This window comes from Falco peregrinus, chromosome 4, assembly GCF_023634155.1.
Source record: "Falco peregrinus isolate bFalPer1 chromosome 4, bFalPer1.pri, whole genome shotgun sequence".
NCBI classification, from domain to species: domain Eukaryota; kingdom Metazoa; phylum Chordata; class Aves; order Falconiformes; family Falconidae; genus Falco; species Falco peregrinus.
The window spans coordinates 33,505,353-33,523,671 of NC_073724.1; the positions used below are offsets into that span (position 1 = coordinate 33,505,353).

General features: G+C 37.6%; 1 protein-coding gene across 1 annotated transcript in view; it reads left to right on the plus strand.

Annotated features, from left to right (window-relative positions):
• POLA1 (DNA polymerase alpha 1, catalytic subunit) overlaps nucleotides 1-18,319 on the plus strand; it is a 204,286-nt gene that overhangs the window by 143,580 nt on the left and 42,387 nt on the right. The window contains exon 36 of the mRNA XM_055802046.1: nucleotides 16,664-16,760. Coding sequence (XP_055658021.1) covers nucleotides 16,664-16,760 — 97 coding nt within the window. The remainder of the gene's footprint in view (nucleotides 1-16,663; nucleotides 16,761-18,319) is intronic.

Below are 18,319 nucleotides of genomic sequence, written 5' to 3' on the forward strand. Positions count from 1 at the left end.
GATGGATTGACAGAAATAGTTAAAATTCTTGCTTGAAGAGGCATATATGCATTTGGTTACCCTGCTTTCATGATCTAGATGATTTGTTGAATGTCATGTTTCTGAATACCTAGGTAGCAGAAATGGTAAAGAATACTTTTCAGTACTTCCACATGGATAAGATGTTTTCTCAGATTTTTTTTTTTTATTTTATTGTTCATCGATGCTTTAATCCTGGTGGATAGATTTTTGCATGGGTGATCTTGTTAAGACAGCTCAGAGGTTCCAGCTAGCACGTAATACGGAGTACTGCATGTTGAGGATGGGAAGGCTAGCATGCTCTTCTTGCTGAAAACCACTCAAAAATCTGCACCTAACAAAGCAGTTTATTGGCATGGGTAATAAATAGTACGACATTTGGCTACTTCCCTGCTGCCACACAAGGTTCTTATCTAACCTAATTTATGTCTTCCAGTCAACTTTCAACCTCATTCCTTATCCCAATTGCAGAAATATATAGAAGCTCTAAACAATGAGCTAGCTATGATAAAAATGAATTTTCTGCTTGAGACAGCTCCTCTAGTTAGCTGTACTGTATGTACATAATTATTCATTGTTGGGTTTTGTTTGTTTTTAAAATCCGGACCTCCCCCAACCTTTTGCAAAAAAGTAATTCTGAACTTGTAGTGTTCCCTTGTACTTGTGTAAACCTTTAATGAGAGAATTGACAGTTCTTGACTGAATACATCCAGTGCCTCACCTTACAAAAAGTTATTGATGACCTAATATAGATATTGTGAACTTGAAGCCTTGTGAAGAAATAATGTCTGAAAGATTACATCCTTTCAACAGATAATTTCCATTGCAGATGTACAGTGGAGTGAAGATAAAATTGAGTAGGATATATAAATTTGGTGAATAAAAGATGAAAGGTTGTAATGAAAAGGCAATGAAGAAAAATGTGTCTTTGGTAAAAGCTGTAAGAATGAGGGAAGTACTAAACTTTCCCAACTGGCTGTATTTGGCTGTATTGAACTTGACATGTATGCACCCTTACTGCAAAAGTCTCGGATTTATGAGGAAGATGAAAAATCCTAATGAGTTTCCTTGTGGAAAGCAGAAGGTAAAGAGTAGTATTTCGGAAGAATTCCCTTGGTGGCCTTTGATTCAGGCGCACTCTTGGCTACCTTCACATGGGCTGTGGACCTGGCCTCTACATGAGCAGGCTTGTGTTTGTGTGTCTGGGTTGCCATACCTGTGGGATCAGCTGCCTTGCTGTGCAGAATTGGAATGAGCTTTTTAATTGTATAAGATTTAAGAATAACAATGTTAAAATTGTAATTTTTTAAAGGAAAAAGCTACAAGAGTATAAAACACTAGCAACTATTATTGACATTGTGTTTTACAGTAAGTACATTCCATTAGGTGCTCTTGTCATCCTGTCTAGGTTATAGGAAGCTAATTAGCCAATCCAGCTTTCCCTAGGCCAGAAACTTTTGAGAGTTATATTTTTTCTGTTACTTTTTCTAAATATTGTTACTAAATCCACTCAGAGCTGCTGTTCTGGGCAATCTGTGCTTTCTTTACTCAGATGGAATGTTGTCTTCCTTGTTCATCTTTTTATTCCCTATAATTTGGGCATTGGGGTGCTGCCTGATACTGTAAAGGATAAGGTCTTTTTTTTTCCCCAGGCTTACTTATTGAAGATTACAATTAACATTTTTATTGTATTATGTGTATGAGTATTTTCACTGGTCCTAAATTTCAGGTTGCTTCTTTGTGTTTGCTACCTTTTAAATCCCAGAAACACAACTTTGCTAGTTTAACAAATGAAATATCTTAATTATTAATGGGTTTTGTTCCCTGTAGGGTTTATTATGTTTAGCTTTTTACAAGGTTTTTATACTTGTCCGCATAAGGTCTGCATAAGGGACTTCTTTTATTTAATGGGGGAAGAGCTGGAGAGGCATTGAGGGTGGAACGGCCAAAACTGCTTATATTTTGTTAGATTTTGAGAAATCCAGTTACCAGTGTCTCTCATCCACTGTTGTTCAAAGGGCTTGCTTTCTACTGGGGTACTGTGATGGCAGTAACACAAGTTCACTCGTAGGTCTTGCTACAGCATCAACCTGCTAAGAAGTGTTGGGAAGGAGGAGCTCCAAGGAGAGCCAGCATCATGCCTACTAATGGTTTTATTTTGTTGGGTCGATTCTGAATTTCTCTAAACTACGTACCACAACAGACAGTCTGCTTACCTGCTTTTTTTGGTTACTGAAACCTAGCTTCTTACTCTGCTTCTATTCTTTCACGAGGTGGATTTGGCTGGCATCTGGAATTGTGTATTCAGGAAGAGGCTTGATACAGAGAATGTCATTGTGCAGTTTCAAGATGGGTCTGTTTGGTATCAGATTAAAAATAACGCGGTCCCTCAGGAAGAGGATGAAATTCAGTTAGCAGAGGTTGTGAGCACGGAAGAGTTATTTAGAGGAGGTGGTGAAGTGAGTCTTTGCAACTAATTTTTTAAGTTCCTAGAAAAATTAACATACATTCTGTTCTGATTGGGCTACCTTTTATGGGTATGTAAGTTAATGGTGGTGATTTTATTTTAATGCCAGTGTTGGTAATATGTAACAAAGTCTAGAATTTGTCGATAGAATTTTAGTATACATCAGATCCTTCCATTAGGAGTGTTACATCTGGTGAAGTTCATCTCTTGGAATGGAAACTAGTATTTTGAGAGCAACACCACAGTTTTAGTTGACCTGTCCAGTTTGATCAAATGTTTTTGCAAGCATTGCACCATGATCAGGAACCATCTGGCTGAAACTGAAGTTTAGATGTCACTAGTTCTAGCTGAAAAGTTTCTGAAATGTCTGTCCCATTACAGAAATTCACTGTTCCCCTCTTTCTTGGTATGGGTTGTCTTTTATATGGCAGTGCTGTAGTTGCAATCGCTGGCATACAGAAGAGGGGAGGAAGTCTTGTGAGGAAGCCCTTTGCTTTTCTGCACCCAGAGGCCATACTCTTTTCTTTCTCAATTTATCTGCTAAATGGATTCCCACTTTTGAAACATATACATGAGTGCATAGCTTCAAAGTTTCTGTACCTTTATACTGCAGTACCCATATGTTCTGCCTGATCACTACAAAGGAGAGAGATGTTTCTGGTAAGACTTCTTAACTCTTAGGATTATTTGTTTGTAGTAAAAATGTTTGTCTTCCATCATCGTACTTCTCACTAAGGCATCTCAAGTTCAGACCAGTAAATGTTGCATTCATTGATTACACATTTTAACTTCCCTTAGGGGACAGAGTCCAGTATTTCAAGCATCTGATCCAATTTCGTATCAGATAGGTTGAACTTCTCAGGGAAATTTTCAGTGCTATCATCAGAGAAGTTAAGTATCTTTCTAAAGAAAAGCTACTGGTTATAAATTGTTAGACTGCTACTCTGAGACAAAAGTGAGAAAATTCTTTAAAAAAGGAGTTTATTGAAACTGAAATGAACAAAATGTTGCTCTGACCAGCAGATCGCTGTTAAGGAAGGTTTTTCACAGGGGTGTTCCATGACTTCCTGTCACAACCAGCTGCTTTTCTTTTGTCCTAGAGACAAAATATCCCTTGCACTTGGAGGTATTCGTGTTATTAATAGCTATACCACATTGCTCTTCCAGCTTACTCTTCAGAATTCATTCAGAAATGTGGCAAAGTAGATGCATGGTTTTCCTTTGAGGCTTGCTGTCACTTAGGCACTGCTTCTGAGCTTCCTACAAACTTTTATCTGGAAGGCCTGTTATCACAAGATCTCTTGCTTTGCCAGTTTGGAACCTTACAAATTACTTTTTGTCTTTTCTGTTGTATTTGTAAAATAACTTACTCAATTTTTGAAGAAAACCTGACCTGCTTTAGTGGCAGGGCAAAGAAAGCAGCATGCAGTTTGGTTGTCTGTATTATTTTTGAGAGTTTGTTGTAAGTTTGAAAGGTCTAATTTAAAATTTCTTCGCTTGTTGAATGTGAACACTCAAAACTCCTGATACAACCAGATAGTTCTGCCCGGATGGATGTGTACATCCAAGGCAAAAAATAGCAAACTTAATTCTAGCCCCTGAGGGAAGAGCTAATCTTTAGAACACTTTTTTTTCCTTTATTTAATAAATGTGTGTCTAGTGCCTCACTGCTTTAGTAATTTTTTATTAACACCCAACACTGTTTGCAGATGTCCTAACTTTACAGAAGAGCTGAAGTTACCAGAACTCCTAGAGATGCACCTAATGCTATGCAACTCTTTGCAGAAAGAGGTGGAAGACAAGTCTTCTCTGTCCTTGTCTAACACTTAAATACTGACAGCTCCTTTTCTGTTACAGAATGGAACTATAGAAAGATCACTTTTTGTCAGTTTTTGTGAGTGTGTACCATTTCACACTTTTACCTGGGTTCAGCAGAGTTCTTGGTGTCCAGGGCTGCTTTCATCTCTGTCAGAGCCATAACTTGCCAGAGTACTCTCCATGATGAAAAATACTCCAGTCACCGTTTTGCTTACTTCGTAATTGGAGTTCTTTCGGTCACAGCTAATTATTGCATAAGTTGCTACCACAGTTCAACACCTTTTGCTTTTCTCCAGCAGCAAGAAACCTATTATTTTAAACGAATATTTCTTTCAGCTACATGTAAAAATAATCACTTTGAGAGGGTTTCCCATTAGAGAAATCAGTTAATTATTTATCACCAGTCTCTTTTAGTGTGGAAACATTAAGATTTAATCCATTGAAGATAATTGTTTAAAGCAGTCTTTATTCTTAAAAATACAATGTGGTTTTTTTAACAGTTTGCAGACAGTTGTCATTTAGTGGGGATGCCTTGCTTGGAATTATCCATTCTTCATATGTTTTCTTTAAAATTTATTTCTTGGGTCTTTGTCTAAATATCTGTGGTGAGGATAACTGACAGTGCAAGGAAGAATTTTAATAATTTGATTCATTTGTGTGATAACACCTCTTGAATAAAACTTCACTGGGCGGGGGGTGGTGTTTGACCTACACTTCTTCTCCTGGAACATACATATACACTATTGACCTCACTCATCAGAGCGGCTGACAAGATCAAACCCTAAAGTTTTTGATCTTTGCTTGTTCTTAGGTGGACTAATAAAAAGATTTGTGAATAATCTCAGGGTTGGTGTCTTTCTCTCTTTCTGTTTGGACTTGCCAATTGAAGGATACAGGACATAATCTCTGGGTTTCTTTCAAAGCAGTCTACAAAACTGACATCGATAACGGTCAGTTTTAAACATGCATCGTCTAGTAAAACCTGTGTCCCCCAGAACACTGTTAGATTGTTAGACAATGACAGAGATGTATGTAGAGAAGATGGCATTAAAAATAAAATGCATCAGAATTGGTGTACGCACTGCTGTGCCAATGCTGCTTTCGGTGCTGAAGAATCCATTTTCAGTTATGGGGAAGATGATTGAAAATAACCTGTGTTTTGCTGAGAAAGGAAAGTATATGGGGATAAATCCTGCATAACAGTGATTATTTGTGGAAGGAGAAGAGGGCAGCATAATAAGTTATTGGAGTTGTGTCTGGTACCTAAAGTGCTGATGTTGATTTCAACCCTAGGGTAGTAGATAAAGATGCCTCCTTATAAGTCATTGAGATGTGCCTTTGTGCACAACTGATTGTAACGTTTTGGTGTTGCCCACAGAAAACATGCTTTGCTTCACTTTGCTTTGTCATCTACATAACATGACTTTTCTTTAGCATTTAGTAGAGGGCCATTCTATTAAAGTCTTGAGAGATCTGCTTCAGACATGAGATCAAGACTTGCACTGATAAAGCTGATCATATACACTACTACCTGTAGATAGGTGCTACTGTAGCCTGTTGGGGACAGTTCATCTCAGCAAAACAGAGGAGGAAAGATCTTACTTAACAGAGGAGTCACCTGTGTACATCCTGACTCCAGAGTAAGTTAGGCAAGTCAAGTAAACTGTATTGAAAAGTTGTTTTCCTTTCCAACTGAAGCAGTAATCTTGCGTAGTCTGATAAGTTTCAGGAGTTTCTTGTTTATACTGTTGGTACCATAGAGATGGAGATTTCAGTCAATCGCTAACAATTCTGATCTTCTAATAGTAAAATGGTTCGAGGTGCATGATGAGTAGCTAAAACGTACTCATATCTCAGCCTGGTTTCCTTATTGTCTTAACATTTAAGAAAAATCAAGATCAATAGCAAGGAACATTGACTCAAAGTACTTTAGAATTTACTGAAATTCCAAATTTGCTTTAGGCAAGAAAGCATCCTCTGCAGCAGATACATTCCTTGTCTCAGATTGTTTAAGTACTCGAGCTCAAAGAATAGTTCATTAAAAATTGAGGTGGTTCAACCAGGCTGAACTATGTTCAGTTAGGAGTTGAAGGCAGAAACCTAGCTTTTCAAACGTTTAATCTCTTGATAAAACCTAGAATTAAGGGAATGAGTCCTTAAGTCATGAGAAACAGGAGTATGGTAATCCAAAGCAGTACATTTAGTTCCCTCTCTGGAAATGATTTTTCTTTTTTTGTTTTCACGTGCGTGCTTTTACATCTAAAACATATTCAGATAAGCTTATTTGGTTGTGTATCTAGCCTATTTATAGTGCTGTTTATTTACTAATAAACCAGTTTTTAAATGCTGTACTTGTGTTTGTTGAATGATAATCAAGATTCAGTTACAAAAAGGCTTTCACAAATATTAGTAAATTATTTCGCAGAAAAGAAATGCAACATTACCCATTACTGAACAAAATTGTAATTTAAATAAATATGTATAAGCCAAGTTGCTTACGTAGATTGCACTTTTTATACTGTATGTTTCTGGGTAGCTGAAAAGCGCAAAATGTTTGTGTAAAGTGTATCAATCGGTGCAAAAAGATACTTTTGCTAAAAACGTGAATAAAAATCAAAGTTGCAAATACAGAGCTAGATTAAAATATTTTATGTAAACAGAAATATCTTACTTTCAAACTGAAACTTGTTACCTCTGCTACAGTCTAGATTGTGAGAACAGGACTTGTTCTGTCAGCTTTTTCCATTGTTATCCATAACATTCTGCATCTGAACATCAGAAGTGGCATCATCTGTTTTCACAAGCAGACAGAAGACTCAAAACGTACCTCAGATAAGATAACAAGGAATCACCTTTTGCTCATCCTTGGCAATACACAACCATTCTTGGACATAGCAGCAGCTTGCATGAAATGGTAAAAAAGCAGCCTTATACCTAATCTGCAGAGGCCTCTAGGAGACCTCTAGCAAAGGCCTCTCTCTCTTTGCCATGAAAAAGGACTCCAGCTGGTAGGTGGTTGGTTTGTGGGTCTGGTCTGGGAACTACCTGCAGGGACAGAATTTACTCCTAGTAAGGGGGTTTCATATCATCTTCTTGGTTGAGGCCTGCTTGATTTATTTTGTTTCCAGCTGTGAGAAGCGTGGGTCCTGTGAAATAGGGTATGACTTGTATTCTTCTTGAGGAGTGGTTCTCCATGAGTAAGGGTGGAGGTTTTGTATGCAGGTATCAGTTGTACAGGGTCCTGATTGTTTAATTGTGTCCTTAAGTTTCCTAGATATTTACAGTTCAGTTCTTTGTTAGAAAGAACATAATGATTTTAGAATTTTTAATGGAAATACATGAAATTGCTTGAAAGGTGAAAGAGTTCTGTTCAGTGATGAGAGTTCCTGTGCGTGTGCTTACTTTTTCTGACCCATCGTTAACTGCTGTGAATGCTCTTTATTCAGCAAGTAGATCCATCAGTTCTCTAAAACAAGACAGAGCTCTGGAGCTGTACTAGCTTGTTCACTAACACTAAAGATAGATTGGGAATACTTGGCCACAGTACTTCATCTGCGGATTAGAATGACAGCTTTGCTTTGTGGAGGTGGTTTTCAATTTTAATGTTTCACCAAGCCTTTTCTGTAATGTACTACTTATTCCAGACTTTCAAAGGTCATGTAATTCCATAAATCCAAAAATGAGTGAGTGACTTTGAAAGTGCTTGTTTTTTTCTTAAAAATGTAAACATGGATTTATTTATTTTTTATTAGGTTTTCCTTGTACACTAAGGAGAGGATATGTTTTAGGAGCATATCTATATGCTGCTTATTTCAAGCAGCAATTTATTTGAAGTGTGCAAATATTCTTGATTGGAGGCTCTTAAAATACAGTTGATTTGGGGATCATGCTGGTGGTTCTCCAGAGTAATGTTCAGTCCATTTGGGAAAATGCTATTTTGTAGTTTTGCTTGTATGTGGTGCTCAGTGAGTCTGGTTCCAGAGCGATGTCTGTCTTTCATCAGCTGTCCAGTAAAGCTCATTTCTTTGGTTTGATGTAAAAAAACCTTCAGATTTTAACCTTTCTGCTGTAGATGATAGGTTTGAGAATTTTTGTACAATCCTCATCCCAAAGTACATCAGTGCAGGATGGATCTTCAGGCTCCAGGACTGGTTAGCCTGCAAATTCCTCAGTTGCTTTCAGGAGGAGAATAGTGAATACACTAGAGCCTCTCCAGATCCATGAGGCAGATTACAGATTAAAATATTTTTTTGCAATATATTTCGTTGATCGGATTTAGAATGCAAAGTCTTGAATTATGTGGATAAAACCAGGTCTTGTACCTTTTTCTTCTGTTGCACTGTCAGTACCAGTGTTGTGTCCTCTGAGCAGAAACCGAAGATTGCAGGTGTTTGTATGTATAAACCAGTGACTGGCCATTGTGTAGCGTTGTAGATTCAGAGACTGAAACAACATGAGGGCTGTGTTGCAGCTTGAGGCTGATAGTGTGTTGCGTGCTCATTACGTGGGGTTGCTTGTGGGGTCAAAGTCTGTTGGGGCAGAGCTTGGGACTGAAGTGCAATCAGATGCATATAGCCAGTACGAATGGTCCAGACACATCATCTCCTGAGCCACCTCATCACTGTATTAGATAGTCAATTGTCATCACCTAAAACTCAGTCAACAAATGTTAGAAATTTAGTAATATGGACAGCAACAGTTCAGTGCTTGAGTTTACTGGTCAGACCTATTTTGTTTAGCATGGAAGAACTGACTGAAGGGACCATCTTGATGACATTTCCTAGTATGGGAGTTAACCACCACGTGATCCTGTTTTATCAATTTAATAAAATTTCTCTATGAAAACCAGCTATTTATTCATTTCATTATTCATTTTGAGGGCTGTTTCTGGACTCTTCTTAACATCTGGAACAATATTTATATAAAATACTGGATTTTTTCTTTTAAAACTTCTAATTTGTATTTATTTTTTGCCATTGTATTTTTATTAAAATGTGTTCATACATATATAAGCAGACATACATATGTGCAGTGCATAGACATGTAGAACTTGTTTAGGGCTAATTTCTGTACAGTTAGTCATTGATTGCTGTTACAGTGTTTTTAGAAAAAAGATACCTCAGAGCAGATAGTGTCTGGTCTTGTTCGAGACTCAGTCACAACTTTTGCATGCTTTTCTCTTGAATAATTGGATTAAATATTAGTAATATAATAAATCAGTCATAAACATCTTGATGCTGAAAATTTCAGAGTAAAGAAACTTTGCAATGACATGTATACTTGAGGGTATGTGAGGCAAGTGATTCTCCCACTCCAAAAAAGAGTGATTCTTAGTTCAGACTTGTGTTCACACTGCCAGGTCTTATTGCACTGCTCAGATGAACTTAAGTATGGGTGTAAGGCAGAGCTCGAACCCAAAACTAAAAGCAGGGGAACATTCTGTCTTCCCTTGCTAGCAGTAGCTAGTTTGGCTTATTCACATCAGCTACCATGCAGTTTGCTGTTTCACCATGTGCCAGCTGTTGACCACACAGGCAGGCAGTTAGATTTTGGGGGTTAGTTTTCTGCCAGATGAGTTCTGGCTGGATTATTATAATTCTGCTGGATTAGTGAGGTGGATTGATTTTACCAGGTGAGCAGTAGAGCATGCACAAGGCCAGAAACAGGGGAGAGGGTTGCATGCCTGTCATTACAGTGAGGAACTGTTAGCACAGATGACAGTCAGGCTTTTTGTTTAAAAGATTATGTATCTCCAAGGAAGAGGAAAAGGATTTATTTCATGTCTTTGCTTACACTGCTGTCTTTAAGTGAGGTGAGCCACCACCATTAGTGGTCCAACAGCTTCATCCTTTCATTCCTCTGGAGCTCTGTAGGTAAATACTGCCTGGTCTGCTGGCACTTGCTGTTCATCTTGCGCCTGTGACATATGCTTGAGGCGTCATGTTTGAATCCTCAAAGCAGAACAGTTTCAGCTTGAGACTCTCCTCAGTTTTAGATAATTCATTCAGTGTCTTTGTTATGGCCAGAAATGCTTTGCTCATTGAATTTCCTTACTTTTTTATTTTCCATGTTAATGTCTCCTAAATCTTGTTAATAGCCAGCTACTTTTTCTCCAGGGTTTCTTAATGAAAATGTTTACTAATGGTATTGTCAGGATATCCCCTGGAGGTATTCTGTTAACCCTTCATTCCATCTGGTGTCCCTTGTCAGCAGGTGTTGTCATCTGTTCTTCACCCAGTTCCTCACCCACTTTTATGTTCTTTTGCTAGCACTGGAGTCCAGAGTTGTGGGGTTTTATAATTAGATTATCTGTAACGTTCTCACTAAACAGGACTTAAACCAGCAAAAGTTCTTGACCTTTCAATTACTTAATGGAAAAAAAAAAAATCTCGTAGTGCACAAGAATATCCAGTCTTCTGCTGTGCTTTTTTTTTTTTTTTCCTATTTACCCTTGCATGTATATGGAAGAACCTTTTCTTTCATCATACAGTCCATGTTAACATAAGTACTAGGGAAAATTTCATCATATCCAAATCCTGCCACCCCTGTTTCAGTTTCCTTTTACTTCTTTAATGGACTCTGAGTCATAATCACTAAAAAACCCTCCAGTACTGACTGAGGCGGGTGGACAGTTTGGAGGGTTAAGAAGAAAACCACACACCCCCACACACCTTCCCATTTAGTTTATAACCAGTGCTGCTGTCAAGAAAGATGGTGACCAACCATCTCATGGTTTTAATGGAATTGGATGTAAATTTTCAAAAACTGATTGTATACTAAAGCATAAAGTCTGCAATTTTGATGTACTTTTATTTCACCTTTTTTTTTGGTTTATGTGAAGTAGTTATCGTAGGTGCACGGTTTATTTCAGCATTTTTGACACAGACCAGCATTGTGTTTTAACCAGGTTTTGTGATACACGAGAAGATTTGACTTCAGTCTACATCAGCATTGGCGTGAGGCAAGGGCTGCTGTGACGAAGTTACATTTCGTGAGCTCTTACGGTGCAGGAGTGTCTGTCTGAAGAATTTGATGGTGAATAGGGGCTGTGTGAACCTGGTGCAATGCAACCGGCCTGGTTTTACAAAAGAATATGTGAGGTGTGTAAAATGTGGTCTTCAGTTTATTGCCTTGAAATCATTGTAGCATGGATAGCATTTGGATATATAAACATCCACAAAGCTAAGCTGTGCCCTCTTTTTGAAAATAGAAATTGCAGCACATAAGAAACACGATGGAAGATGTGTACAGTCTATACAATCTTCCAGCAGTAGATTGAGACCAGTGGCACTTCCCCGAAAAAATAAATTACCCGAAATTTGCAGCACATTCATATTCAATTTCATCACAGCAGATGCTCATTAGTATGTTGTTATTAATTGGTATTCACTTTAGGTTTTGTTTAAAATGAAGATAATAATTAGGTTTTAATTACTGCATCTTTCTAAGGGGGGGAGGGGAGGAAATGCCTCTCAAAGCACTGAAGTATTTCCTGTACGATTTGCTCCGTTACGTCTAAGCCTTGAAAGAGTCTCTGAGACATGTTTTTGTGCCAGGAGACTTCTTTTCTATTTCCTTTTATTTTCCTTTCCTTTTTTTAAAGTATTAAGAATTAGTTCTAAAGGATTTGTTTGATGGACATTCTGAATCATATCACAGTAGTAAGAGCCACTGTTCTTTCTAATCAAATTACCAAAAAGGCTTTTCACAAAAGTAACTCTCTCAGGCAGCTGATTAATGAAGTGGTGCCACTGTTTTGTATTATAATTAATTGAAGTAATACAAATAACTTCTGTAACCTGTGGAAATTATCTCCTTTGCAAAGCAGCCTAATAGAGTTAGCAAGCTAGAAAGGGGAGTTTTTTGCGGTTTTTTAATTTGTCGCCTTCATCATCCATAAAACCATAAGTGACACAAGAGAAAACAGTAAATGACAAAGAATACAAAATAACACCACCACAGAGGGGGCTTGAAGAAATGGGAGAGAGTCAGATGCAAACCAAAAAGGGCATAAAAAAAATTAGAATGCTGAAAAGATTTAAAGGGTTATGAGTGGGGTGGGACTACAAAGAATTATAGGATTTTGGGAGATGCCAAAGAATAAATAAAAGATTTCAATCTACTGTACAGGAATAAGAGTAATCTAAAAAGCATTGACCATAACATCTTAGTTTGGTTAATACAGGAACTGGCAGCAGTTCAAAGAAAATTAATCTAAGCAGGGGCATTTAGTTTTTTGGCCTGTTCAAATGTATGCTTTGAAGATACAGAGGTTGTTACATGCTGCTTAGAAGGTGTCGAGTAGAACAGCACTGTATCTACATATGTAAACCATCAGAACTAGAATCATTAGTTCAGCCTTCTGCTACCTTGCTGTTGGGAATATCCATCAACTTTTCCTTCTGTTTATTTTTCCCATTTTCCTTTCCTCAGACCTTTCTTAAGACCAGATTCTCTAAGTCACCATGGTGCCTTTAGCTACTCAAATGGGAGCCATTCAGGCACCCTGTTAACAAGATGGAGAATGAGGCATCTCAGCTGAAGTCCTTTGTGATGTGATCTGAAACAGCCAGCACTGAGGGAGGGGTCTTCTAGTTCCAACACCTAATTGCAGCTGGCAGCAAGCTTTCTTCCATAACGGAAAAGCTGGTGAGAGGTAGTGCATCATAAGTTCTTGGGCACCATGTTTAGGGTAGGAAGATGGTCACCAATGGTTAAATCCAAGTCCCCTTACCTTCAGAGAGTTGCGTTTTGGCATTTATAAAAAAAAAGAGGAAAGGGGGACACTGGCAATTTTTCCGCCCTCCCTGTGCAAGGTTAAGAAAACCAAGTTCAGTTCTCTCTTCTTGCTAGAAGAGTTGCAAACCTGTGTCTGCTGCTTCTGGAAAAATTCCCTACTTGCTGACTACACTGTTGCAGACTGAGGGAATTGGGACATTATCACCTTGAAATTTCACTTTGATTTGGAAAAAATGCGTCAGGGTTTGCAGGGACAGAGAGAGATGGAGTGAGCATACCAAGGGGGCATTGCTCTGGAGCCGAGTTTTTAGGCATTTGTAAGACAGAAGAGATGATGCTACCCCTCAGGCCAGTGTTTTGTTCAGACATCAGCAGCTGTAGGGACAAGACAAATGCTAAGATAGCGATTGCCATCAAGAAGGGTGGACTTGGGCATGTGTGGAGGCACAGATGACCTTCAGGAACTCCAGAAATACAAATGTGTTGCATCTGTCAAATCTCCTTTCCTAAATATATCTGCCCTAATGAACGTTCCCTGGCATGTGTGGTAGCTGAGCGAGATTATTTTCTTTTCATGACTGAGCATTTTGAACCCTAGTTTTGTGCTTAGTCATAGGAAAATTTGCTTTTCCAGTTCGTAATTTACCAGTTCTGTCAAGAAGACACCATCAGTTTCCTGTTAGGTAATCTGTGCAACCTTAAATTCTTCCTGGGAAGGCAGGTTGGAGGTTTGCTGTTGGCCTTCTGATGCTACAGGAAACAGTCTGCAATCGTATTAAACCTAGATTTCTTTAAATTAATCTTTTGTTGGCCAAGTACAATGAAATTTTTTTTGTTACATCTGTTATTTTTATATTAGAAGCTTGATTTCTCTGTCCAAAGGAGTGAATAACTGCTGAATGCAAACTGTATATCTTTGGTTCCTTCATTTGTTTATTGCTTTTTTAAAAAAATGGTTGCATGGAAAGAATGCTGTTCTTTCCATGAATGGAAGCTGTCAAAGAAGCAGATTTATCAGCTGAAGCCAGTTCTTAATGAAATCAAGAAACCAAATATCATGGAACAAATAAGAACTTCAAAATAGAGTTTTATTTTCATGTATTTACTATTCTGTCTTTCATGGGAAGGAAGAACGCATCAATGACGATACAAATTTAGCCCAAGTTCTTACCATAATATTAGGGGTGTCAGGTTTTTTAAACAAAAAATTCACTGCTAAAAGTAAAGTATTACTTGGGTTTGGAGTTTTAAGGATTGGGCTTTTTTCTTTTTTTTTTTTCTTTTTTTTTTTCTTATTTTTAAGCTACAAGTTACCAGAATTTAAGGAAATACGAGAAGTGATGATATAAGTAATTCCTAAAGTCCTTTTAAATTTAAGGTACCTCTTCCATGGTTTCATAAGTATGCCATAATATTCATACTTAATTACATTAAAAATCTTCAAAACCCTTTGTTTTCCACCAGTTACTAATTCTAAGATGTGGCAGGAAGCTAAAGGGTAGGAGATACTAGCACATTGTCAATAAAAAAAAAATAATTCTGTGTGTATGTATATATCTGTCTATGTGTGCATGCATACATTTTTACATACTGATTTTTGTATTTTCTTTATCCATTTAAGCAGTGACTTTCAATTAGCCTGCCTACTAGTATCAGGTCACTAAACTCTATAGCTGATGCTTTATTCTTTCATGTGGGTTGTCATTCGTTTGCTTCAGTTGGCTGGCAAAGGTTGTTGTATATCCATTACCAGCAGCACAGCACTTTGCATTTCTGAATTGACAAGCAGCTATATTGACCTAGCGCTTATTATGGGTCAACAGCTGCGTTAACCGACGGAAGGACTGAGGGGCAATTAAAATGAATTGGCAAAAATATATCTTCCTAATTTACTCCAATTTGTTATTTATGCTAACATTGTATGGCTTCTATGGTGACACTAAACAGAATGGACCCAATAATGGCAATTAACATAAAAATATAATGGCTAATCAAATTGACAGCAACTGTTTCTCATCATCTCAACACACAATACATTATCAAAACAAACTATTATGAAGGAGGTAATTTCAGTGTTCTATTCAACCTGCTTCATGTGTGCAGTCAGGGAGATGTGTACCAGCAATTACAGCTGAATCTAAAAAACTAAACAAATAACTTAATCGCTGTCGTCCTCCTTTTTTCTTCTTCAGGAAGCAGTAATCAGGATTTACTAAAAATAACTGGTGTATAATAGTATAATGATGATGCATATCGTAGAATAGCTAATAAGGAATAAAATAAGCTTCTGTGTGTCTTTTTTTAAAATAGGTTCACATGAAGTGGAAAGAAGTATACTGTTAAGATATATAAAAAATAACTAAGCAGTAGTAATAGTTGTCAACATGAGTTGCTTAATAGTTATAGATACTTTATAACATGTCAATGGAGGTGTAAAATTAGCTGAATTTAGTAAAAAAGACTTGGTTTGATTGCATTGAAGAGTGAAAAGCTAAGTTAAAGCAGAATTCCAATAAGCAGAAAGAGTTTACCAGTTGCACTTCCACTGCGTTTTCAGCATCGCTTCTTGTGCTATACTGAGCTGCAGTTTTACATGGGTCTAACCACATTCTTTGCTGGTTTTATAACTCATCCAGAAAATCTTAAGGAGTTTGTACATGTCTACCTATATGTGTGTTAAATGTGTTAAAACGGACACTGCTTCCATGTTTGATGCTGTTACTGTTACCTCATTCTTAGTTAGGATGTTTGTAATGCACAACTCTTCAAACCCTTGTTGGCCAGTAGTTGGACTCCACTGTATTACAGAGCGGGACCGGAATGTGGTGTTATTGAACAAGAGTTCGAGAAGGTTAACTTGAAATGGTTTAGTTGTAGCACGGGCCAGGTGGATCTTGTGTCTATTCGAGCAATCTTCTAGTGCACAGAATAGTGACGCTAGTTCATGTGCATGCAGGCATGTACTTTTGAACTAGAGGAGCAGCACATAGGCTTGACATCATTGACATTCAGAGCATTTAATTGAATATCATATTCCACATGTACACACCTGCAGATCTTTGAACTAAATGTGTGATTACTAACATGCAGTAGCCTTCACAGATGTTTAAAGCAAAATGATGACATAGCTGTAAAGATATATATGCATCTGTTCTTATTTGAATGGCATGTTCACAATTTATGTAACAGTGGGGGCGTGCACCTGTATCAGGTAGGTTTTTTTCTTTTTTGAGATCATTGCATTGTACTGTATACTAAAGCACTAAAGTTACTCCTTTGTCCCATCATTCTGATGACTTTCATTTTGTTGCTAGAGCATCATTGTGATACACGTATTTATAAGAGTGAATAAATTTAATTTATGTTTCTGTAAGAATGGGTAAGTTCAGTATGATCTATATAAATGCTTGGTGTAAATAGTGAGAAGAGAAAAAATGTAGAGATGCAGTAAAGAGATTTTGCATCATCATCATTATAATAGTACCAAAATCTGACATGAATGGAACATACAAACTGTTAGAACAAAACACAGAGAATCACCTTTTGATAGTGGACTTAGAAATGGGTGCAAGAGACGCACTTCTGAGTTGGGTTTTTAATTACTATCTTCTTACATTACAGTATTCTGATAAGGCCCTGTACACTCAGCTCTGCTTCTACCGATACATTTTTGATGTGGAGTATGCAGTGGATAAAGTGATTACTGAAGAAGAGAAAGGTAAGTTTAAATTCTTTTGACTGTAGTTGAATAGCAACTTGCATGCTGGAAACTAGACCTACACATTTGTACTCTTCTAATCTGAACTACAAGGCTGTAATCCAAAGCAGAAAATAGAAGAAAGTATGAATTTGCCTATCTCCTATAAGAGGAATGTGTTGTATCAGAGTTAACCACTTTAAGAATATATTATATGTCTCCTTTCTTCTTTTAAAGCGATTGTACTTTGGGAAAAGTGCTTTTCTTGCATGTTACACCGTTAGAGAAATCTCTTTGCTTGAAGTCTGAAGGACACATGAGCTTCAGTAAATAAATTAAAATATATGCCTACACTATCTAAAAGAAAAGCCAATTAAAACATGTTCAGCTATTAATATTGAAGAGACACTTTTTATCGGGGAGAAAATGATGGCACAAGAAAAGCAGTAATGCTAATTGTCTACAAAGCTCTCTTAAATATACAGATTAAGCTAATGTTAGGAAGATTATATTTTTTACTACTTGTCTTTCAATTACCATAACAATTTCTGAACTAAAACATTTCTAAGCTGTAATGGATCCACGGGTTTTGTGCAACTAAGTGATTTTCAAGCTGACAGAAGAATACGTCTGAAGGTGGGGTAACGCTTGGAATTCTGAATAAAGACATGTTTGGGTCCTGCCATTGAAGTGCATTGTTCGCAGAGAGCACTTCCACTGTGTCCTCTGTGCAGTTTTGGTGGTGCCTCTGAAGAAAAGATGCTACTGCTTGACACTGCCATTCTGGTAGCTGCTTTGCTGTGACAGTCTTCCCCACTCCTGCCCTGCATCACCACCTAGTTTGCTGGGTGATGGAAAGAGACTAAAAAATTCAGCCTTTCTAAATTTTCTTTCTAAAGCCATACAATACAATTTTGTAGATGTACTGAAGGCATGTTACATGGTGGATGTTACCACTAGTTGAAACCAAATTATTTCGTGTGTAGATCTCATGCTTAATACAAGGATATAAGAGTGGAAGAGGCTTCATGGGTGATCACATCCAATCCTTTTTACTGTAGACCACCACATCTTTAAGGGTTGCAAGTTTATGGCACTTCATTTTGAAACCTGTGAGTGGTCCTTCCCCTTTTTGCTGCTGTTCAAGATTTTGCTGCTGTTCAGGATGTGTTTCATACCCTCCATCTGTGATGACTGAAAATTCACTGTAATTTTCCCATTCTGTCTTGTTTGTGGTTGGTTTATGTCCATTCACTAAATGTTTATTTCCCTTCCTTGATGTTCTCTACTGTGCTTTTGGAAACAGTGGTGACATCTCTGTTTTGTTTTAAACTAAGGCAGAGGCATGCCACTTTCTTTAGGAAGACTTGGTCTCTGCTGCATGATCCTTCCTCTTAGTGCCTTCGTGTGCAGTCTTTTCTAGGTTAAGTTAATCTTTGACTATGAGAAACTAGAAACTAGAGAAACAATGGTATTTTAGATGGTATTTATCCAGTGTCGTGTACACAGGATCTGTATGTTTGCTGGAGGTACTTCCGCTGATGCTTTCGTGAGTCACCTGTGCCCTCTTCGTATCATTA